This window comes from Mustela nivalis (assembly GCF_964662115.1).
Source record: "Mustela nivalis genome assembly, chromosome: 12".
Lineage (NCBI taxonomy): Eukaryota > Metazoa > Chordata > Mammalia > Carnivora > Mustelidae > Mustela > Mustela nivalis.
Genome location: NC_139031.1, coordinates 91,056,516 through 91,081,621, shown reverse-complemented (window position 1 = coordinate 91,081,621; position 25,106 = coordinate 91,056,516). Strand labels below are relative to the sequence as shown.

The window sequence follows — 25,106 nt, the reverse complement described above, 5'->3', positions numbered from 1 at the left end:
CGTTCCATAACTGGGACCCTCTAGCATCAGCATTTCCGGATTGGCTTCTTGCCTCCGGAAAACGCATCCAAGTTTCCTCCACGTGTTGCCATCGTGGGACGTGTTGTTCCTTTTCAGCACTGAAGAGCATCTCCTTGTCTGGATGGACCGCGGTGCATTATCCCTTCACCCAATGAAGGACACTCGAGGCGTGCAAGCTTCGGCAGTCCCGAGTACAGCCGCGGTGAGCACCCAGGTCACATATTGTGTGGACACACACTGTCTGCTCCTTCGGGTAAATGCCAAAGATTGTGATTGCTGGATCGCAGGGTTAAGAGTATGCTTCGTTCTGTAAGAAACAGCCAGACTGTCTTCTAGACACACCATGCCCCTCTTCATCCCCACCAGCCATGGGGGCGTGTTCCTGTCACTCCGGGTCCTTGCCAGCACTGGGTGTCCCAGGGTTCTGGATGTTGGCCGTTCTGATCCATGTGTAGTGGGGCCTTGCTGTCTTGATTTACATTTCCTTGATGACACGTGACACAGAGCATCTCCCTACACTTACCTGTCCTGGGTGCCTTCTTCGGGAAGAGATCTGTTCAGATCTTTTGCCCACTCTTTAATCAGCTTGTTTGTTTTCTTACTGCTGAGTTTAAAAAGTTCTTGGTATCTATTTTGGGGCCCAAAGCAGGCCTTGAACTCACAGCCCTCAGATCAAAACCTGAGCGGAGATCAGGAGTCAGACACTTGACCGACTGAGCCACCCAGGTGCCCTGGGGGGTTCTTTGTATATTTTAGATCCAAGTCCTTTATCAGATAGTGGTTTGCAAAGATTTTCCCTCGGTCTGTGGGTTGTCTTTTCATTATAGTATCTCCCACATGGAATTTTAAATTCTTAATTTACATCCAGCAGAATGATGCTTTCTTCTGCGGATCATGCTTTCAGTGTTGTATTTAAAAACTCATCACCAAACCCAAGGTCACCTAGATCTTCTCTTACTCTCTCTTCTAGGTCTAACACGCCTGCCTTTTACACGGAGACCCAAGATCCATTATGAGTTAATTTAGCACATCTTGAGTTAATATCTGGCTACACAGACAGATGTGCCGGGGTCCCAGCACTGTGTGTTGCTGGCTACCTCTGCTCTGTCTGCCCTCTTGTCGGGGATCTGTTGACTCTCCTGACGGGTCTGTCTGGCTCTATTCTGTTCCATCGATCTAGCTGTTTGTTCTCCCCCAGCATCACACTGTGTTGATCACGGCACCCTTTCTGGTTGACCTTGAAGTCAGGAGTGTCAGTCTTCCAACCCCGTTCTGTTCTACTGTACTGTGTTAACTTACTCTGGGGCTTTCACCTCTAGGTAAACTCCAAAGCAGTTGGTCAACATCACAGAGCAATCTGTTGGACTTTGGAGTGGAACTGTGTAAATCCGTAAGATCGACGGCCACAACTGACCTCTAGACCATGGGACTTCCAATGCTCAGAGGAACATTACGTCTTCACTTACTTAGATCTTCTTTGATTTATTGCATCAAAGATTGTTTTCCTCCCAGAGATAGCATTGTAGCTACTTTGTTAAACATGACCTAGTATTTAATGGGGGGGGGGGGCTACAATCAATGGCACTGTTTTTAATTTCAAATTCTACCTGCTTATTGCTGGTGTGTAGGGAACTGACTTATCTGTTAATCTTTTTTTCTACTACCGCCTTAGGGTTACTTATCACAGACATTCTGTGGATTCTTTTTCATTTTCTACATAATCATGTCATCTGTGAAAAGTGTTTTATTTCTTCCTCCCCGGTCTACATACACTTATTTCCTCTTCTTGTCTTATTGCACTAGCTAAGACTTCCAATACCAAGGTCACATAGGTGTGATGACAAGGGGCATTCTTACCATGCTCCTGATCTGAGGGGGAAGCTTTGTTTCTCATCAGGTGTGTTGGAAAACTACCGGGCTTTTGTGGAAGTTCCTTGCCCAGTTGACAAGGTTCCTATTCGTAGAGTTTGCTCACAGTTGTTTTTTAAAATCAGGAAGGGGTGCTGGATGTTGTCAAGTGACTGTTCTGCAGAAATTAAATGACATGGTCACCTGTGATGTCTCTTCTTTATTTGGTTGCTATAGTAAATTTCATGAACTTCGAAACGTTGCTCTAGCTTTGGTATCTTGACATCCAACTCCAACTTCCTTGTGCTCTATGGTTTTCATACAATGTTGGATTCAACCTGCTAATGTTTGTTGAGGACGCACACATCCCTACTCATGAGAAATACTGACCTGTGGTCTTCCTTCCTTGTAGTTTCTTTATCTGACTTTCTTATTATTGTAATACTGGACTCATAGAATGAGTTAGAAAGAAATGAGTTACAAAGTTCCACTTTCTGGAAGAGATTTTAGAGAACTGGTACAATTTCTTCCTTAAATGTTCAGTGAACCCATCTGGGTCTACTCCTCTTTTGGAAAGTTAGTAATTATTGATTCAATTTCTTTAATAGACATGGGCCTGTTAAAATGTTTAATTTCCCCTTGTTGAGATTTTGCCTTTTAGGGAATTGGTCCATTTGATCAAAATTATGACACTAGTGGGCACAGAGTTGTTCATAACATACTTTTTCATGTTTCAGTTCAGTACACATGGCCCATCTTTCATTTCTGATATTAGTAATTGTGTTCTCTTCCTTTCTTGGTTAGCATGACCAGAGGTTATCAACTTTATTGATTTTTCAAAAGCCCACATTTTAGTTTCATTGATTTTCTTTTTAAAAAATATTTTATTTATTTATTTGTTTGTTTGTATATTTTTAGCACGAGCAAAGGGAGGGGCGAGAGAGAGAGAGAGAATCTCAAGAAAAATCCACGCTGAGCAGGGAGCCCAACGCAGAGCTGGACCTCACAGCCCTGACGTAATGACCTGAGCCAAAATCAGGAGTTGGACGCTTCACCGATGGAGGCACCCAGGTGCCCCATCATTGATTTTTTTTTAGTGCCTACCTGCTTTCAATTTCATTGATTTGTGCTCTTTTTTCCTCCCCATTCTTACCGGAGGTTTCTATTGTTCTTTCTCTAGTTTCCTACAGCGTGAGCACAGATAACTGGTTTTGGATTGCTCTTGTCTTCTAATATAGTACTTCAGTGACATAAATTTCTAAGGGCTGCTTTTGCTACATCCCGCAGACCTCGATAAATTGCATTTTCCTTTTTATTTAGTTCAAAACATGTTTAAACCTCTCCTGAGATTCCTTCTTTGGCTCGTGTCATTTGGACAAGTGTTGCTTAGCCTCCAAATACTTGGGAATTTTCCAAGTTATCTCCCCACTGATTGACTTCTAGTTCAATTCCATTCTGGTCTGAGAACACACTTTGTAGGATTTCAATGGTTTTACATTTGTTAAGGTGTGTTCTGTGGCCCGGGATGTGCTCTGTCTTGGTGAATGTCCCACCTGAGTTCGGCAAGAATGTGTGTTCTGCTGTTGTCGCATGGAGTCGCCGGTAGGTGCGGATTTTATGCAGGTGCTTCGTGATGCTGTTCCCTTTAACCACCTTCGCGGTGCGCAGCCTGCTGGATCTGCCGGTGACTGGGATGGGTGCTGATGTCTGCAACTATGACAGCAGGTCCGTCTGTCACTCCTCATGGTTCCATCTGTGCTTTGCCTTGTGTATTTTGATGTGTTGTTATTAGGCGCATACATGTTAAAGACCGTAACGTCCTCCTAGGGCACTGACTCCTTTACTATCTTGCAGTCTCCCTCTTTATCTGATCATTTTCCTTGATCTGAAGTTTGTTTTGTCTTAAGAGTGCCACCTAAATTTTGTTTTATGAGTGCTAGAATGCAACCTCCCTCTACATCCTATATTCTTAAGGTATCTGTGTCTTTATATTTATAGTGTGTTTCTTGTGGCAAACCTAGTTGGGTCTTGTGTTTTTGGCCACTCTGTCAGTCTCTTTTAATTGGCATATTTCCTTTCACATTTAAAGTGATCATTGATAGAGCTGAATTAGTATCTCCCATATTTATAACTGTTTTCCATTCATTGCATTTTTTTTTTTTTACATCTACAATTCTTTTCTTGCTTTTTTTTTTTTTTTAATGGCAACCAGAGGGCTTTATTCACAATTCTGCTTTGGAAAAGGGGAACACTCCATGGTGCTGCACTGGCAGGGCTGGGGTGTGGCTGGTAGGGAGGGGGCAGGGCCAGTGAGGAAGAGGCAGGGCTGTTGAGGGAGGGTCAGTAGGGCAGGGCAGGGCCAGAGCAAGCCCCCTGAGACTGGCCTTGGGGCTGACTTTCCATACAACACAGTCTGGAGAGAGCTGGCCCCTGAATGGACAGCCCAGAGGCCACTGTCCTGACCCGATGCTAGGACAGACTGGCGCCCAGATCAGGGAACACGCACAGAGTCCCAGAGAAGTCTGGGGCAGAAGTCAGGGACTACCCAGTCCCTGAGCAGCAAAGCCCCCAACAGCACCCACCTTGGACCCTGTCGTGGGCACTAGCCCCACTGCAGCCATGTAGGTGCTCCCGATGGTCTTGATCTTCTCCAGGTCCTTGTAAAAGTCTTTGTCCATGAGCTTGGTATAAAACACAAAACTGTTAAACATTACGTAACAACCAAGAGAAGCCACTGTGGGTACAACCCCAGGGCAGATGGCGAGCCTGTTTTGGGAAGCAGCATGTCTCTTATGTTGTGGGCACTGGACAAGGCCTGGGCCGATCTGAGGGGCTCCAGCAAGGGCGTGGGAAAGAGGAGCCCAGGAGGGACCAAGCCGAGCACCCCGCCCTGCAGCAGCGGCCTGAGACTCAGCCTGAGGAGACGCCCTGGGGCAGGAAGCAGACCCCAGGCTCCTGCCCGCCCCTCCCCTCCATCTTGGAGGTGAGGCCACCATCCAAGCCCAGCCTTTACTAATTAGGGGACAGGAACCAGCACCCCCCCACCAGAACTCAGTGCCTGTGGGCGGCAGAGGCCCCTCCTGCATGGTCAGGGCCGGTTTGGACCCGCCAGGGGACAGAACACATGCGCCTCCTCTCAGGTCCGTATGCGGGGGACATGCCACGCTGGGGGCCATGGCTCCGTCACCTCATCAAAGTCAGCGATGATCTCGTTCAGGAGGCGCAGGCACTCCACACCCATGTTGTTGCCGTCCAGCTCGATGTAGAAGTCGTCAAAGTTGGGGATGGAGGCAAACATGACGCCCACCTGCGAGTAGGACTGGTAGTACAGGTCCTGGGGGCAGAGGTGAGGTCAGCCGCGGCACCGGGCGGCAGGTGTAGGCAGGGGAAGGGGGCGGTGGGGGAGGACGCATGGGCTCTGAGCTGCCCCGGGAGCCCTGGTAGCTTCGGGATAAAGCCGGTCAGGCTGAGATACAAGCCTTTTTGTATCTGAGTTGGCGCATGTGAGCCCTGCTCTGTGGGTGGTTGCAGTCTCCCTCCGCAGCAAGCTCGGACCCCTGGCTGCCCTGAACGCGGGTTCCTGAAGCCCATTCTCCCTCCATGCGGGGTGGCAGGCGCTCCCGGGACCGAGAGAGCCTCCTGGTGCCTGGGCGGGTGGATGCAGGGGGTCCCACTCAGGCCTCGGGGCGGCCCGGGCTCAGAAGATGCCAAGCTTGGCCATTCCAAGCAGAGACGTGATGGGAGGGTCCCCCCTGGTGGGTGCCCGGCTGCAGGCAGCCCCGCCGGCAGAGCGGGAGGCTGTGCCCGCTCACCATGTTCCGGGGGTTGGACATGAGGAAGTGCTGAGCGACGTGGGCCGGCAGGAGGTTGAAGAGGATCCGCTTGTTGTCCAGCTTCACCCTCTCCATGTCGTCCCTCTCCTCCTCCGCCTGCGGGCAGAGCCTCCGTTACCCACGCGGCTTCCTCCCCTTGCCAGTCACCCCCATGACAGACTGCCCCAGACCAGGCGGACCCCGACCCCACCCCTTGAGCCGAGCGCTGCGTGGGCGTCTGAGAGCCTCGGCATTGCAGTCGGCAGAACCAGGAGTCCAGCCCGACTCCCCCCCCAGACGTCAGACAGGCCTCCCCAGCCCCTCACCCCCAGGGGACACCCGACACCGTGCGCTGCCCCCAGTCGGAAGCCTCTTAGTTCAGACCCTCAGACCCCACACCCCTGACATTTCCCCTTGGCGATTTTCTGTCTGCCGACCCCTACCCACTCCTCGGAAACAAGCCCCTACTTGCCCGTGCCGCACCTGTGCTGATGGCCTTAAATGACATCTGTCCCACACCGGTCATGGGTGCAGCTTTCCTACAGTACCCGGCTCTTTGCAATCATCCAAACGAGACCCCAAGGGCGCTGGCCCATAGTCTACACAGGCTCATCTCCATACCCCGCCCCAGGCAGAGCCCCTGCATGGACATCCTGGGGGCCTAGAGGAGCCACAAATTTCTGGGCAAGTCCCCACCCCAATCAGTTGTGACTTTCAAAGGACAGTGGGGGGTTCACCCCTTTTCCAGGGTATGCTCCCCACCACCTTCTGGGACCCAAACCCCTGCAGCACCTGAGGCTCCCCCAGGCAGCCTCCAATGTGCCCCAGAACATTCACAGGCATCTGCCACTTGTGTCAGTCACTTGGGACGCCCAAAGCCAGGCAGCCAATCCCATTTCCTCTAGAATCTCTGTACTGCCAGCACCACTGACATCCTGGGCCCTTAGACAGGGAGACCTGCAGGGACCTGGGGTTGGGACAGATACAGCATCAACGGGACTCAGCCAAGCGCAAACTCCTCAGAGCAGGTGGTGCGGCCCAAGGGGGCGCTCCCAGGGTATTCTCCTGGGCAGCTGGAGGACCTCTGGACCACAGGGCCTTTGCACAGACTAGTGAAGCTGGCAGCAGTGACTCCCACCCTGCTGCAGCAACCACGCCAGCCCTCAGACACTAAAACCACCAGAAGGCCGTTGGTCACTCACCCGAGCTCCCAAACCTGACACCAGCCCAATCTGTGAAAGGAACAGTTTGGAGAACATTTCTCAGGCTGCCTCAGGCTTGGGGACACTGTCCTCTACAGTGACACAGGGATGGCTGTTGGGCTTGGAGGCAACCCTCCCCAGTTCTGGTTCCGCTTCATGGCCACGTGACAGGCTCCAGCTTCCTCATCATAAATGCAGGGAAAATGCTCCATTTCAGTATCACACTCTTACTTATCAAGGGTTAGGGAGCGTGTACTATTTACTAAGCCCAGAACAGTCCATTACTGTTAACTCAGTGCAACGTCCACCAGTTAAAGCGAGAAGTGGCGACTCCCAGAGGCAGAGCTGCAGAAGCCAGGCACAAGGACAAGGGAGCCTGGAGCACAGGGGATGGTGCGGCCAGGATGAGGGGTGTGGCCAGCAGCCCTGGGCCTCCTCTGGGCGCTGTGCTGGGGAAGGCAACAGGACGGGCTCTGTCCCCCTCGCAGCACGCCATCGGGCAGCAAGAGGCATGGGAGAGGGAGCCCAGAAGCTACAAGACTGGGTGGAGACGAGCAGGCCTCTGCAGGAGGGAGGCCGCAGCCGTGGGAGAGAGGGAGGTGCCGGAAGGAAGCCGGAACCTCTCCCAGGACACGTGCAGGTCATTACCTCTCAACACACGCGCACCGACAGACGCAAGAGCAGCTTTCTGCAGGGTGAGATGAAGAGGAAGTCCGTATTTTTAAGGGAGCGGTTTTATTTGTTGACGGCACTAAAAATTTTGCTCTCCCCCAAATATCGTTAGTGCTAAGATTCCTTACAGAAAACAACGCAAGTGAAGGCGCTCGAACTTTGCAAAATAAAGAATCTTGGTTTATCGCTTTGTGATCAAAAGTTTTGGTTCTAAGTTCAGTGTCTTTCAAATGACCTAGAATTCACTGACATTTATTTCCAGCAGAAGAGCAAAAAATTACTGTTTTTTAATGCATCTCCACATGCAAAAGTTTACGTGACGTGTGTTGGATAAGTGTCCATCTTCTTACAAATTAAGCAGAAAAAGTTGTTACTGTGTTTTTAACAAATATGAGAAAACCCACTGAAATTCTCTTTTTGTGAGATTTTCCTACTAACCCGAAAACCCTAAGTATGGGTGAAAAAGAGCTAGTGTGGGCGGCACGCACTGTCCCTGTCACTGTGTGAGAGATGCAAGCAACACGCTGTTTTCAAGCTGTCCCCTCCTCAGCGCAGCTCGTTTCAAAAGGCATTTGCCTTCCGTGCACAGGCACAGTGGGAGGTTTCAACATGATTCTCTCAAAAACCAGCAGGATGGGCAGAAAGTCTGTGAGGGCCTGGGGGGCTGAGGAGCGCTCTCGGCCGGCCTGATACTTAAAAACCCACCACCCAATAGCGACAGAACGGAGCACGGAGCATAGAAGAATTCTCAGGACGTTTAAAGGATTCAAGGCTACAAGGCATAAGGTCTGATCACAATATAACTAAGTAGAAAGTCAAAAACAAGAAGATCGCTGGGAAACCTTTGAAAGATGAATGTATTTCTTCGTAACTTTTGGTCCAAAGAAGACCTTAAACGCACACACATGCACACGTACACACACAAAACCAGAAAGTCCTTGTATCAAAGGAAAATGAAATGACGAACAATGTCAAAATTGGTGGGATTAAAGCAGCTCTTGGAGGAAAATGGATAACAAAACCCCGGAATCTGAGAAGATACAAATCATCTTGAGAAAGCAGAAGGTAAGAGCGGAGTAAACCCAGAGTCATCAGAAGAACATAAAGATGAGAGTGGACTCCACTGAAACGAGAAACTCAAAAATAACAGGAAAATCGATAAAACCAAATGCTATCTCTTGAGAAGATCAGTAAAACGTATGAACGTCTGGTCACGCTGATCCAAAAAGAGTCTACACAATTCTACCTCAGCAGGAGAGAGGGGACGTCACCACAAATCCTATAGATGGCAAGCGGGTAAGGACAGAAGAGTAAAAACAATTTTGTGACAACAGAATGAACAACGTTCAGGGAACAATATAAATTTCCAACGATGCCTCGGAAAGAAATGGAAAACCTGATATCAGCCCTTTACCTTTAGAAATACTGATTTTGGTTAAAACCTTCCCACCCTGGACACATACAAACAAATCCAAGCCCCCAAGCTTCACGGCCCCAAACATCTGAGGAAAAAATGGTACCAACTCTACGGACTCTTCCGGAAACCCAAAAAGGAAGCCACGTGTCCCCACTCGTGAGGCCTGCTTCACTCGGACCTCAAAGCCCTCTCTGCCCTCCAAGACTACAGAACAACACTCATGATCCGGAATGCAAATAATCGTACTGAATTTTGGCCAAGTGAATCCAACCATACGTAGAACCGTTCTACGACACACGCAAGTCCCTCCTGGGCTGCCCTCCCTCTGAGCACCACCAATATGGCGCCAGGACCCATGGGAACCACCCTCCTGAGTCAAGCATTTTCTGGTACAGACATCCGCTGCCCTATCACCATCAAAATTCCTGGGGAGTTCAAAGAAAACACGGTTCTGGAACAAAAGCACCATGACGGCCACACAGAGAGAGGCAAGCCCGAGCACGCAGGTTTTTGCGGACAGCCCAGGGTCAGTCATTCATTAACTCCTCGGCTCTGGCCTGGCCATTTCACAACAGTGTGAGACTCCGTGATGTCTGAGAGTCAGGCTTAGGTACCCAGAGGGTAGACAGGCGAAGTGTAGACATGGCCTTGTTTTGCTGGGTTCACGGGAAGGTGAGGTGGCATTTCCCGTTATGCATCCTTGGAAAAACACGTCCATGGGTTGCATGTTGGCGACCGTTCCTGGTGACACGGGGACGGTCTCTCTAGCACTGAAGTCTCTGGAAAGCTTGCTTGGAGGCGGGGGCCAGGTGTGGCACGGGGTGCTGGAGGACCCCAGGGCAGGGTCAAGGGCCGGGCTTACTGACATTTCAAGGGACGCCGATGCCCAGAAATGCGCTTGCAGGACCAGATGAGAGCACACGCCGCCTCAGCCTGGGTCCAGGAGGGCAGCCGCGGAGCAGGCGCCTGGTGAATGAGCTGGAGGCCAGACTCGCAGGCCCCTAGCCGGTCCCTTTCCCCGGCTCCTCCTGAGGCTGTTCTCCCTGCTCTGAGCAGCGAGTCACAACCCAGACCAGAAGCCGGAGGGGCCCGCGGATCGCGGGGTGGGCACCCTTCCATACCAGCCAGCCCGGCCACCCTGGACAGCCAGCCGGAGCCCGACAAGACCAGGTCCCTCGGCAGAGCACACAAAAGGGGCCATTCTCTGTGACCCAGCGAGACTTTGGCCAATGGCCGCAGTCAGGCCTCCCTCCTGGGAGCCCATGTACGCGGCTGTCGGCGCTGGACGGCCCCTCAGGAGCGGGGTCTCTCCGGCACAAGGGGCAGGGAGTGCCTGGAGCGGACACACACTGAGCACACGGGATGGAGAAGAACCAAAACAGGCACCTCCACCGGGACAGTAAGGAGATCGGGGTCGGGATGGCAGAAGTTGGGAGCGACCGCTGATGGGTACAGGTCCTTTCTGGGGCCGTCCCGTGTTTTAACACTGCCTGCAGTGAGCCACCCCACCGTCATCGAAGTACACCGAAAACCGCCGAACCACATACTTCCCAGGAACGAGTAGTGTGGAGCGGGAATCCTACCCCGGGCGGCCGTCACATAATACAGAGTAATTAAGCCACATCCTCCCCCAGCACACGTGTGTCTATATGTAGACACACGCAGATACACGTATGTCTGCAGAATAGACGTGTGCATACACACGTGCCTGTCTTCTCTCTCGTTTGCTCAGAGTAACAGAATCCTCGTTCAGGATCTTGGATAAGCATCCCGCCCTGAGGTCCTTGGCCGGGACCTGTCTTTGCCAGGAAGTATTGGACCGGCCACTGCAGGCAGGGCATCCCTGGAGGTGAGCAAGGCAGGGTCCCACTCTGCCGCCCGCTCTGCCGCCAGAGCCCACCTGCCCCGCACCAGGACCGCCGCCAACCCCATCCTCATGGGAAACTACAGTGACCGTACCCTACCCGGGATGAACAGTTTACGTGCCACCTGGCCTGGGCTACAGGGTGCCCAGACGGCCTGCGAACATCGTTTCTGGGGGTCTGCGCAGGTCTCAGGAGGGGTCAGCATTTGCACTGCCGCCTGAATGAAGCAGATGGCCTTCCCCGGCGTGGGCGACCTCACCCCCAGTCCTCTGGGCTTCCCCGTTCTGTGTCGGGCCGCAGGTGTCCCAGTGCCCTGACTCCACCCATGAGGTCTCTGGCTGCACACAGGGCTCCCAGAGTGAGGAGGCTCCCAGCTGCCCCAGACCCCACTTCGACCCCTGGCCATCCCAGCTCAGCCGTGTCCCAGCGGCCTGGGTGCGGGCCCTGTGCCTCCATGCTCCACTCCCCACCTGCAGGCCCCACCCCTGTGAGAACAAACACAATTCCATGCCCCCGACACCGAAAAGCTGCTTCTGGATACATCAGAAGAAGAAAACCCTGGAGGGCTAACACTCCTGGCCTCCATCCTGCGGCACGCCTCCTCCCCACGCCAAGATGGGGGAGTTGAGCAGAAGCAATCTGCCCAGCGTCAAGAAGTTTGCATGTGGCACAGACGGAGTCTGAACTTGACCCCGAAAGCCGGATGGCCTCCCCATCTGAAGGCTGAGGACGCAGCAGGTGACGAGCGGGTCCCGGAGACACCAGGCCCGCATCCTAGGAAAGGCCCAGAAGTGCTCCGGGTGCTGGTCACTAGGCCGGTGGGCAGAGTGAGCCTCCGGTGGTCGCTGCCTCCCTCCCCAGGGCCAGGGGCCCAGGGACAGCTCCCGCATCTGCACCCCTGGAGGACTCTGGTGCCGGAATTTGCCAGCGCACTTGGAAATGACGGAGGTTCCCGCCCTCCCCCACCCACAGACCCACTAAATCTGGGGTGCACGGTGCAGGCGTCCGTGTTTTCCGGAGTCTCCCATGACCCTGAGGAGACCTGCTGTCACCCACCCGCAGCCCAGAGAAGGCAGGGCCACTGTGCACCGCAGCCCCACGGGCCCGAATGCCTCTGGGGATGGGCAGCTCACTGCTTGAAACACCACCACACTCGTGCGCCCGTCAGGCAGAGCCCATTAGACGGTCACCAGCTGCCCAGCCCTGCCTTACCCTGGCCCGTCCTCCTCCCGGGCCCCATCCCTGCCTCCTCCACCCACACAAGCTCTATCCCCCTCCTGAGGGGCCCCTCTGTCGCACAGCTCCCCACAGGGCAGAGAAGGCGCGTCTTGCCCGAGCCACCCACCCTCCCCCCTCCACGGGGCAGAGAGGGCGCGTCTTGCCTGTGCCGCCCACAGGTAATCCAGCCGCAGCTTGACGTCCACCTGCCGCGCGTGCAGGGCCAGCGTGCAGGAGAACAGCAGGATGGCCACGATCGGCTCGAAGCTGCGCCCAGACACCGCACCACCCCTGCAGGGCATGAGGAAGGGAAGCTCGTCAGCACTAAGAGCCCCAGACCTGGCCCTGTGCGGCCCGGGACACCACGCTCACCAGCACCTGCCATGGACCCAGGCCCGAGCCACTCTTGCCCGAAGACCGGGGCGCAGACAGACACATAGAGAAGCCACAGAGCCCAGGTGCTTCCTGACCCACAGGCCGGAGCAGGCAGTGCCCCAGGGGGCACAAACGACCCCACCCAGGCATGTCCCGCTGGGGGAGCGCACCTACCCCGAGGCCCGGGTGTACCCGCTGAGCTCCAGGACCAGGATGTAGGACGCCGTGAGCACAAACAGCAAGATCATCTTGGGCAGTGAGGACACCCGCAGGAAGACGGCCAGCGGGAGGGTGCCCACGAGGCCGCACAGCAGGGCGTGGGGGGCCGACTCGCAGGGCGCGGAGGGCAGCAGGGCGTTCCGGCCGCCGGGCGCCAGGACCACCAGGGACCTGTTGGGGCTGGAGCTCCAGGCCCAGGGCAGGCAGCCCATCTGGAGGGGACAGAGGGGCGGGGAGACACCTGCTCAGGACCAGCCCGCTACAGGCCCTCTCTCAGGACAGGCACCCCAGGTAACCCCCGCCCCCCATGTGACCCACACCCCTACCCCCACACAGGGCCTCAAGAGGGCCTAGGACCTTCCCTCCTACTCTGCCTTCCAAGCTCCTCCCAGCAGGGTGGGCGGGGCCAGGGGCTGGAGACCCCTGCCGTCTTCCTCAGACCACCAGCCTCCTCTGGGTGTCCCAGCTCCTCCCCTATTGTTACTGTAGCTCCCCGCTCCCCTGCACTCTCTCCCCACCTCCTTCCTGGCACTCCTGCCCCAGTCTGTCCTGCTTCTCTGCCCGAGAGAGAGCTTCTGTCATCTGCACGTGTTAAAGGAGCTCGGTGTCCCTTCACCAGGAGACAGCCGCCCCCTCGACCTCCACATCCCACTCCTCTCACCCTGCTGCCTCCCACAATGCTCACCACACAGCCTTGGGCCACGGAGTAGATTAGGACCACGATGAAAATACACAAGACAGTGCGGATCTGGATGGTCAGGCATCCTGGAAAACACTGAACCACACAACAGGTTACTGTAAAAACAGGCGTTTACGAACAGGCACGAGGCAGACGGTGCAGAGCGCCCTGCGAGTAGCCGGGACCCCGGTGCGGCTCCCCCCAACCCTAATCCTGGGCTGAGCTCCTGCTTCCCCCCCAAGGTCAACAAACTGCCCACATTAAAAAAAACAAAAATAGGGCGCCTGGGTGGCTCAGTGTGTTAAATCCTCTGCCTTCGGCTCAGGTCATGATCCCAGGGTCCTGGGATCAAGCCCTGCATCAGGCTCTCTGCTCTGCAGGGAGCCTGCTTCCTCCTCTCTCTCTGCCTGTCTCTCTGCCTACTTGTGATCTCTCTGCCTGTCTCTCTGCCTACTTGTGATCTCTCTCTCTCTGTCAAATAAATAAAATCTTAAAAAAAAAAAAAGAAACAAAAACAAAGCTCTTTAATTAAAAAGAACCCCACCTGCCACCACGTACCCCACGCTGTGACTCTCTGGCGCTGAAAGGAACAGAACCGGCCAGTGTGACATTTTTGTCCTAGGAAATCCTTCCATCCAAAGTAACCAGAAGTTACACTTACTTAGGTCTTCTTTTATCGGCTTCAAGTACATTCTAACATTTTTGTCATAGAGGCTTCGCAGTCATTTTTGTTACGAGAAATTTTATTTAACTCATTTAGGTACATTTTGCAATATTCAACGGGTGACTTCATGGGTAAAAGAGCCAAGTTCTTTTCAGAGTCACACTCGTGAAATGTGAAACAAAAACCCAAGTAAAGATGGCAGGGAGTCTGCACAGGGCACTCACGAGACCCGCAGCCGGCCAGGGCACCCAGGGCACTGTCAGGCTACCCCCCAATCCCGTCCTCCCACAGGATAGTGAGGACCCCGCTGTCCTCAGTCTGCAGGTGAGCAAACGCGGCCCCGCCAGCCAGCCTCCCTCATTCCACGGGGCTCACACAGTGAACCGGGTGACGCGCTGGGACAGGACTCATGCGCACAGGAACACACAAACGCACACACGCACCTGGACACGGGTGACGTGCAGGTACAGGACACAGGCCACCAGGAAGCAGATGCAGAACACCAGCAGCAGCAGGACAACCACGCTCCTAGGACAGAAGCCACAGGGTCACTGAGGGCAGGGCGGAGCATGGTGTGCCCAAGGAGAGCCTGTGATTCCAACCCCTGAGCTCTCTGCCAAGTCCGTTCCTGTCTCCACCCCAACTTCCCTCCACCTGGGTGCACCGTGAGGTCCTCCCTCCCAAAGGACGGGCACAGCCCTCTCTTTGGATGTCATCTGGGAGCAGCTTTTCTAGAAAAAGCTGGTCCCCACACAGGGCTGGAGGCGGCTGCTGTGTTCCCAGGGTCGGGGCACAGGGCAGCGTCCTGTGCTTTCTGGAAACTCTGGAAACACAACAGGGAATGACTCCCCTAGGGATGTCTTGTCAAGAAAGTGGTTTGTCCAGGAGAGTGGGTCTTCCCGCCGAAAACAAGCACTGCCAACCAAGCTCACTTTGACTTCGGATAACCGAAGGCCATTAAATTCCTACACTTTCCTCCTTTTCCAGAAACCACTTTTCCTCTTTTTCACGTGTCCAAAATGGATGCACACCCAGAAACCCGTGTGCCTTTTCTCCCTCAACATCGGTCCTGGAGTCGAGGGTACACGTGGTACGGATGGAAACGCCGAGAACGGCGGGTGTCTTACGAGAGTTCGCCTGACAAGGGACAAGCCGGGAGTGAGCGCCCCCCCACACACACACGGGTGGCGGGGCAGCTGGCCGGCGCTGTCCCCGCGAGTGGGGATCATGGGGGAGCCGACGGCGAACACACAGGGGGCTCCTGACCCGACTCCCCCCACCGCGGGGCCCGCCGCACTTACTGTGGGATGATGAGCAGGTAAACGAGGCCGAATACGGCAGCCAGGACGAGCGCGAGCACCACGGCACAGGTGAAGTAGTCGTCCTGCAGCTGGTGGTACTAGGAGACAGCGCGCCCGGCCGTCAGCGGCGGCCCGAGCCATGCGGGGGCCGCCCCAAGTCAGCAGGACAAGCACGGGGGCTGCAGCCAGGGCCCGGCCCCCCCGCACGCACCGCGGCTGGCGCCTACCTTGCGCTCGCGCTCCGCGTGCTTGTACTTCAGGGTGAAGAAGTCCAGGTCCGCCATCTCTAGCTCCATCTGGCGTGCCTCCAGGAGGCGGCCGATGTACCTGTTGACCCGCGTGCCCGGCGCGGTGTGCACGACGTTAGCAGAGAAGGACGAGCGGTTTCTGAGTTTCTCCGACGCGGTTCTCAACGCCCTCCGCTGCGGCCACGGAGGAAGGAAAGAACGTCACCCCACCTGCTGCGGAGAAAGCGCCCTCCGGCCCGTGGGCTCGCCCGCTGCAGGCTGGGGGGCCGGGCTCAGGGCTCGGACGCGGTCCGGGCTCCCCCACCTGCTGGCGCTGAGATCCCAGGTCACCGAGCCTGTCCTCCCTGCCAGGACCCCCGCGTCTGCAAATGGGGACACACGACGGTCACGTGGCACCCCGCGTCCCGTGTGAGACGGGACCCAGCAGAGCAATGAAACAACGGGTTGGTCCTTCAAAAATGTCAATAAGATGGACAGATGTCTCGCAGGCGTGACAAAGAAGGAAAGAGTACGGCACTCACAAACGCGGGAATGACATCTGATTCCACTACAGGCCGCGCAGACGTCGGAAAGGCAAGCAGGAATCACTGTGAACAGTGACACGTGCTGATTTGATGACTCGGATCAATGAGCTACCCAAAACACACGACCACACCTCACCCGACACGGAAGAGTACACAGTTAGTCCTATAATTACTAAAGAAATTCAATTTCTAACCAGAAAACTCCCGAACACTCCATCTCCAAGCCCAGAGGGTTTCACTGGAGAATTCTACCAGAATTAACAGCAATTCTATACGATCTCTTCCAGAAAACAGAAGAGGTAACACCTTCCAATGTACTTTATAAATTCAGTGTGATCCTGATATCAACATCAGACAGAGACAGTACAAAAAAAGGAAGAGTACGGGCCATGTCTTTCAATATTGTCAGCAAAACGTCGGCAAACAGAATTCAGTAGTGTATAAATAGCGGCACACATCTTAGAGACGCAAGTCTGCTTACACATCCGTACACCGAAGCCTACACCAGGATAACACCCTATTAACCACAGATAAAAAAAAAAAATCCCAAGGTGTGTCAATTGATACAGAAAAAGCACTTGACAAAATCCAATACTCATTCTTGATAAACACGATCAGACAACTAGGGAGGGAGGGAAATCCCCCAACCAGATGGAGACCTACTTAGTCCCAACAGCTAATGCTGGTGAAAGATGGAACGCTTTCCCCCTGACTTTTAGTGGCACTAGAGACCCAGCCACGGCAATAGGGCAAGAAAAGGAAATAAAAGGCAAATACTAGAAAGAAAGAACCAAAACTGGCCCTGTTTGCAGATGACATGATGGTCTACATAGAAAATTCCAAGGGGAGGAAAAGTCCTAGGACAATGAATTCCACAAGGTCATCGGATGCAAGATAAACATAAAAAGGCTATTTTTTGGGGCGCTGGAGTGGCTCAGTCAGTTGGGTGTCTGACTTGGTTTTCGCTCAGGTCGTGATCTCAGGGTCACAGGATCGACCTGCGACTCCACGCTCAGTGGGGTGTCACCTTGAGGTTCTCTCCCTTCCTCTGCCCCTCCCCCGGTCCCACACATGCTCTCTCTCTAAAAATAGACAAGTAAATAAAGATATTTGTTAAACTAACAATCAGCACGTGACGACCAAAGTTAAAATCCAGAGCCATTTATAATCACAGGGGAAAATGAAGGTCTAGATATGTTTCTAACAAAACACATACACAGCTCTTATGCTGAAAACGTGATCAGTTTTCTCATCATCTCCATCATTTTTGATCACATACTCTCATCAGTATCAGTGACACTGATGAAAGACATCAAAGATCTCAGTGCACAGAGGGACACGTGTGCTCATGGAGTAGAAGACATTTTTCTTAAAATCACTCAACCCAATGTTAGACTTACTGCATAGCTCCTCTGATCAGGAGAGTTTGCTGCTGGCAGAGGAACAGAACACACGAGACAGCCCAGAAACAGCCTCACACAAGTACGGGCAATGATTCTGGACAAAAACGCAACAGCAGTTCAATGGTGGGAGGGGTAGTCTTTTCCACAAATGGCTTTGAACCAAATGGACGTCTACACGCAAAGAAGTAAATCTTGACCCAAACCTTGCACCTTATAGAAGATGAACTCAAAACGCACCATAGCTTTAACTATAAAACAGATAAGGATCAACTCTTAGAAGAAACATGACAATCTTCGGGGTCTGGGCTACGCAGAGAGCTCCTACAACACCAAACACAAACACCATTCACAAGGAAAAACATCGGTAAAGTGGACATCCTCGCAATTTAAAATGTCTGTCCTGTGAAAGACAAACCGCAGGCTGGGTGGGGATACGTACAAACCACACGTGCGAAGGAACAATCGAGAGTTGATCAAGAACTCCCGGAATTCCACAGCACCAAGAAATCACTCGAATGAGAAAGCAAGCCAGACATTTTCCCAAAAACAGAAGAGAAAACTATGCGGACAGAAAATAAGGACTTGGAAATGACAGTCGGCCTCATTAACCACCAGGGATGCGCCAAGTAAAATCCTGAGGCGTCACTACACACCTATTGGGACAGCCAAAACGTTCTGGAAACAGTGCCGGTGCCTCGGGCTGGCGAGAAAAGCCGGATCTCTCACACGTGGCTGCCGGGAATGTGAAATGGGGCAATCACGCCGCCAACGGTTTGGCGGTTTCTTAAAAAAATAAAAATAAAAATAAAACAAATAACGAAAACCCAGCGGCAGCACAGCCGGGCATCTCCCCAGCTAATGCGCAGTTATGTGCGCATGAAACTCTGAACGTGAGCGGTTGCTGCTGCTTTATTTGCAACAGTCCAAGTGGGAAACAACCAAAAGGTCCTTCAACAGACCACGCCAGCGGCGGTCCCTCCCCACCGTGAACACGTCCGGCCACGGCCAGGAGGCAGCTGCGGAGGCGGGAACGGCCTGGATGGACCCCCGGGCTTTGTGCTGAGTCTGAAGAAAGAGCCAAGGTCACAGGGTGTATACGACACTCTCAATTGTGAGACACGGGACGGAGAGCTTTGGGGAGGGCAGTGGTGTGACCCCAGCACAAGGGGGACCGTGGCCGTGAAGGAAATGCTCCGGATCTGGGGTGTGACCACCAAGATGACACAGGCCAGAACCACACACACCAGTCACCAGAGTCCATGCCGTCGTTTTGGTCCATGCGGACGCTGGGTGAGCTGTGACCCCGGGGGGTGGGGCCGCACCCCGCCACCTCCCGTGACAGCGGGTCGGGTCCCGTGAGCACCCGGCATGCAGGGAAAGGCCGGTGGGCACCACGGCCCCTGGATCTCCAGGACGGTGCTAGTTATTCCGGGAGGAGCAGGTGTGGCGTCCAGGTCTGCAGAGGCCAACGTGGGCAGGGCTGATTTCTGGGGGGCTGCGCCGTTCTGGGCACTCAGGGGAGTCTGGGCAGCGAGACAGGAGGACCTGCCGCACCCTGACCTGTGGCCTCTTTGACGGGACAGGATGGCAGCTGTGGCCACCTCCTGGGGGTAGGATCACGGTCTCCCTCTTTTCCATATTTTTCTCAACATTCCACAATAAACATGTATTTCCTTAGAAAACGATTCAAAATCAAGGTTAAGAGAAAACTGTTGCTCGTTTTGCTGTGGAACTTGGCTGCCCGAGTCTTTCTGCACCTGCAAAAGGGAAGGCTGGCGGCTTCAGTGCAGACCTGAACGCTGGGCTCTGTGCACCGTGACTGAGCTGCTTAACCTCTCCGTGCTCCAACCTCCTGGTCTGACACGTGAGAACAAAGGGGGCCCCCGAGGGGCGCTCTCACAGGACCTGAGACATTCATGCCTCGGAGGAGGGGGAAACATGCTGGCCCAGACCGGGGCCTCGAGCTGGCTCTCCGTATTCTCAGTGGCGACAACAGGCGGGTTGAAGGCCCTGTCCACATGGAGACCCAGACAAGGCAGACACATCGAGAACTATAAGCTCCTCCTGGGAAGCCAGGAAGAAAGGCCAGGCTGCGGGGTGGGCTCCTGGGAGGCTGACAGCCACCACTCAGCTCACTGACCCAGGGCAGGAGACGTGACCGGCTCTGGTCATAGGCAGGGCTTGTGGGGACATGGAGGAGCAGGCCTGGGCAGGCTAGGAAAGCTGGTTTGGCAGCTGAAATGTACTCACCTGCTCTCCCTCCTTTCTACCAGCTGAAACATGGATGCAATGACTGGAGCCCCAGCATCTGTTTTGGGCCATGAGGTGACAGCAGACAAGCCATAATAGTATCACAGAAAGTTCGAGTGCAAGATGATTGTGAAACCGCCACATTAGCCCCATATCATCTGCTCTCCCCCTAAGAAAGCTAATCTCTCATTCAAGTCACCATGACTGGGGTTTTCTTTGATGCCACGGAGCCCACTGCTCGCTAGCAGGACTTCTGAGCACACCCGTGTGTGAGGTTGTGTCCTTGGGGGCCAGTACCCAGCTGCCCCTCCACTCCCAGTTGCGCCCCCACCATGGGATGTGGGTGCTAGGAGACACGGGTGGTGAGCTGGTGGACAGGAAGAACGGCACCTCCTGCAGCACCCAGTGATGGCCTCGTCTGAGTGGGGGTGGGCAGGAGGGCACTCCCTGGGGCTTGGCTTAGACACACTGCTCCCTGAGGCAGGAGAGCAGCAGAGACGAGCAAAAGCACCTCCCACCCACGACGCACAAGCTGGGGACGGCACACGGCGATGCACGGTGATGCACAGCCCTACCCAACACCGGGCCCTCTGGGGTGCAGTCAGCAGGCGGCTGCTCCCTCCCATCCTGTACCCCCGTCTCCCTCCTTTCCTGCTCTCCCTGGTGTGGTCGCCCTTCATGCTGCAGAAATGCCCCAGGACTCCAGGCCCTGACCTGAAGGTATCGCTTCACAGGTGACTTTCTAGAAATGACGGTCACCCTGGGAACAGGCGGGCTTCCCCACCTAGGACAGGGCACAGCAGGGGCGGAGCCAGGCCTGGGCACCCAAGGCCTTGGTGAAACAGCTGCAAAGGTCCCTCAGTGAGAGGAACAGAACCTCTTGTTGGAACGGGCTGGACACACAGGAGGGGAGGGGCACGGAGGGCACTGAGAGACCCCATGCCCATGCTCGAGCAGTCCTTGCTGAGGCCTGAGAGGGAAGGATGCCACACTCGGCCTGGCTTTCTCAGCACCGTGCATGCTATCACCAGATGGCAGACCTGGCGTGAGACCCGACCACAGTCAGGGAACGCCTACTGGAGCCGGGGTGCCAGGTGGTGAGCGGCTAACAGCCACTGTGCCCTGGGCTGACCCATCCGGGACTGACCTGCCCAGGGCTGCTGGCGGCCACAGGGCTCACCGCGTCCACTCCAGCAACAAATGGAAGCCACACGAGAGGGACCCATGCATGACTATGTCGGCAGAGAGGAGAGCCGGGGCTTTCCTGGGCAGAGAGCAGATAAGCCCAGGCTGGGTGTACAGCTCAGGCTTCCTGACTGTGCGGCTCAGGCAGCGAGAGCAGCTACTCAGCGTCCTGGAGACGCCAGAGGATCCTGTGCCCCATCACTGTGCGAGTCAGGGAGAAAACCACTGGACGGGTCATCTCAGTAGCTACTGAATGCAGTTTCTGAAATGGCACATCCACTCATTTTCAGAAGTGCCAACACTTGCCCACGTGGGTGGTTGCTTCTGACCAAAAGCGTCACAGTGACAGTCTGCAAAGCCAGAAGGAAAAAGAGTGCCTCTCCCGCTGGAAACAGTACGAGGTGGAGAAGGAGCCAGTCACGCTTTGACCGTGCATCGAGAACACCCAAGAGCGGAGGAGGAAGTTAGCAGGATGAGTGTCAGATGAGCTGAATGTTCTCTCTGTTAAGTTCCCACCGAAATGGTAGAAACGATGTTTGCAAAGTTGCTGGCCGGGATGGAGACACAGACGCGGGAGCAGGTGTGCGGACCCGCAGCGCTGGGCAGGGTGCAGGGTGCGGTGTGGGCATGGACCGCACACCGCTCTCGCCAAGCCGGGACCCACAGACATGCGTGTCCCAAGGCGACCACAGACGTCCACGAGCTCCGTGAGAAAAACACTGTGAGTTATTCACACCACCCGGGAAATAAAAGATTCATAAATGACCTAAACGTCAATAGACGTAGAATCAACACAGTCTATCCTCAGTTTGGAGACCCCCACAGTGACATAAACATCGTATTTTGGAGGAACATTTATTAATATGAGAAACGTTTGTGATGCCATACTGGCAGGTGACAAAACAAGTGACCAAACCACACGTAGGTCATGCCGCCGACTTTCGTTAAATTCATACACGTGACACACAGTACGCAGCGGGACAGACCCGCCTGGCGCTGTCCGGTCAGCACCCCCACCCTGACCACACACGAGGGCGCCTGCATGGAAGTCAGGCCTGGACGCAGAGGATCGGGACGCAGGGCCAGTGAGAGACCTTGTGCCAAAGGGGACGCAGGCTCTGGGGGCCATGAGGACAGTGTCTGCAGGCAGAAAGGCCTGTCCTTCAGGTCACTAGATGGTCACCTCCCCAGGTGCCCTCACTAGTGGGCCGGCCCTGCCTCTGCACCTCTCTACCCTGTCCAGACCACCAGCCTTGTCACTGCCCTGTCCCAACCATTGGGGGGCCTCCCACAATGTAGACACTGCCATCCTGCACGGTGGGGCTTATTTTCAGTCATCATGAGGAGATGACGATGAGGGAAAGCCGCGGGCCCCCAACCCACTACCTGCCTGTGCCTCTGTCTTGGCAGGGGAACCACTCGGGCCATGGAGGCCGGGAGTGCTGGCTGGTGGGGAGGGACCAGACATGGGGTGAAGCCTGGGGCTCAGAGACCCTCTCAGCTCGGGGAGCTGTGTACAGATGGGGAGCCCTGAAACCACAGGACGATTGGGGGGCTCGGCCTTGGACGCTGGGGCACCAGGCATGGTGACAGGGACAATGGCAGGGGCGCACACCTGCACGGTGCATTAGGCACCCAGGAGAGCGTGAGGCAGCAGGTGTCCCCCAAAGAGGGAGGCTGCAGCCACTGGAGATGAAGGATCAGAGTCTCGAGGTGGGCGGAGCCTGACCTGGGAGGCCCCCCACACTCAGATACGGGGTGTCAGGGGCTGGGCTAGGATCAGGATGCAGGGACAGGAGGAAACCGGCTCTGTGCTCTCAGGAGGGGCAGGAGAAGCAGGACGGGGGCAAGGGATCCAATAGCGACTGCAGACAACAGGGTGGGAAGGGCCACACACACATGTGCACGTACACATACCCATACACTCAGGCACGCATGTGCACGCACACATTTGTGCATTCATACATGCACACACATACATGCATGCACCCATACACTCAGGCACACGTGTGTGCACGCACACACATGTAACACACTCATACACGCACCTATATACATACACAGGCGTGCATGCACACATGTGCACACTCATGCACACATGCACAACCCACACACGGGCACACATGTGCACCACTCATACGTACATTCATGTGGACACTTGCACGCACAAACTCATGCGTGCACACTCACATGTGTGCATCACACTCGTGTGCACGCACTGGTGCATGCACGCACACTTGTACACGCAGACACGTACACACATGCATTCACACTCATCACAAGGCACATGCGTGTGCATGCACATGTGCACTTGTGTGTGCACACACCCATACGTGCAGGCACATGTGTATGTGTACACTCATACATGCACACACTCATGTGGACACTTCCATGCACACGCTCATGCGTCACACTCACATGTCCACATGTGCACACTCATGCGTGCACATGGAGTGCATGCACATGTGCACACTCATGCCTACATCAGTGCCCACATCAGCACACACTTGCATGGACATATTCACGCACACTCACACGTGCATGCATGTGCACAATTCATATACATGTGTGTACATGCACACTCGTGTGACACAGTGGTGCACACACGTGTGTGTGTGCACATGCCTACACCCAAATACACCCTCATACATGTGCACGCACACACACTTTCAAATGCACGTGAAGCTGGTAAGAAAGTCACTAGAGGACATCCAGATGTGGGAACCCAGGCTGGGCAGGTGACTGACCTACTGCTGCTGTCTGAGACCCGGGGAGCTTAGAGAGCCCATCATCCCTCACAAGCAAGCTACAGTGACACGGGGCGAGAGCAGGGCAGGCAGTGAGGTCAAAGCTCTAAGACGGCCTGCCTCCAGTGGCCCCATCACAAACACCAGTGAGGGGAGCCCTTGCATGGGGGACACTCTTAGACCAGGGTCTGCACAAAGGGGACCCCCAGGAACACATTTGCACATGTCTGCCTGCCTGGGACTTCCAAAATCCACCAAGCCCACTGGCTGAGGGGAAGGCCAGACTTGATAGAACCCACGTCAGCGCAGCTCTTCAAGAACTTCCAGCAAAATTCTCACAAATGTGCGCTCACAGTCAAAACCACAAAAACCTATGCGGCAAGAACCCCCAGGAGTGCCTGGCAGAATCTCGCTTCTTCCTGAACAACCCCAGAACTGCAGGGATGGAGTTCCCTGTCACCGCACAATATCCCGGACGGCAGGGAAAACAGGAGCAGGTGGATAGCAGCGCGTTCTTGGCAAACGGACATAGGTCACGGACGGAGCCACACTGGGCTGGGGGGCCCAGGACATAAGGACACAGAAGGGAAAGGGGTGGCACTCCAGGCTTATCCCAGGCTCCTGGGATGCAACCCCTGCCCCAGATGACCAGGGTCTCTGCCCCTTAAGACACAAGACCAACATGGTTGAAGTGGACTCTGGGACTGCCATGGAGCAGCACTGCCCCCCAAACCCAGCAGAAGACCAGAATACCCAGAGACAGCGATGACCAACCCGAGAGGAAAGGGGGAAAATCCTGGCAGCCAGGCCACAAGGCTGGCACCCCCAGCGGAGGCCACCTTCCATGGACTGGACAGCTTTGAACACAAAGAGGGGCGAGCAGGTGCACAGCAGAAGACCCGGCGGTGGGGGCAGCCAGAGACAAGCCTGCCCAATGGCGCCCGGGCTCATGGGCCATCTCCAAGGCTCCAGACCTCACAGCAGAGCATCTGACCAGCATGGATAACCTCAGGGACAGCTGCTTGGGGTCCATGCACATGTTTACCCACAAACACATGGAAGTCCAAGTTGAAAAAAAAAAAAAAAAAGGCAAGACAATAGAAAGATTTTTCCAGGAACGCACTAGCAGCCTGGCTTTGAATAGCATTTACACTTTGGAGAGCACACGGGGCCAGGCGGCCCTGGGTGGGGAGGTCCCCACAGGGGCAGGAGGCCTCCCCTACCTTGTCATCGTCCTCGCAGGTCATGACGTTGGAGAAGGGGATCTCCGCCTTGAACATCTTCCGACAGTGCATGAGCTGCACCAGCAGGTAACACACGGTCTTGAACTTCATCCTCTTGGCGGGCTTGATGTCGGACAGGATCAGCCCTGGAAATATCTGTGCCGGCAGCCGGCACACAGACACCGGTCAGCAGACCTGCGCTGCGCCCTTGCCCCCGGGCCGGGAGCAGGAAC

General features: G+C 54.9%; 1 protein-coding gene across 1 annotated transcript in view; it reads right to left on the bottom strand.

Moving 5' to 3' along the window:
* ADCY1 (adenylate cyclase 1) overlaps nt 1–25,106 on the bottom strand; it is a 92,906-nt gene that overhangs the window by 11,378 nt on the left and 56,422 nt on the right. Inside the window, exons 8-17 of the mRNA XM_082693314.1 lie at nt 24,874–25,029; nt 15,521–15,715; nt 15,294–15,391; nt 14,436–14,520; nt 13,335–13,424; nt 12,605–12,861; nt 12,220–12,346; nt 5,682–5,798; nt 5,057–5,203; nt 4,452–4,550 (exon numbers count right to left, since the gene is read on the bottom strand). Coding sequence (XP_082549440.1) covers nt 4,452–4,550; nt 5,057–5,203; nt 5,682–5,798; nt 12,220–12,346; nt 12,605–12,861; nt 13,335–13,424; nt 14,436–14,520; nt 15,294–15,391; nt 15,521–15,715; nt 24,874–25,029 — 1,371 coding nt within the window. The remainder of the gene's footprint in view (nt 1–4,451; nt 4,551–5,056; nt 5,204–5,681; nt 5,799–12,219; nt 12,347–12,604; nt 12,862–13,334; nt 13,425–14,435; nt 14,521–15,293; nt 15,392–15,520; nt 15,716–24,873; nt 25,030–25,106) is intronic.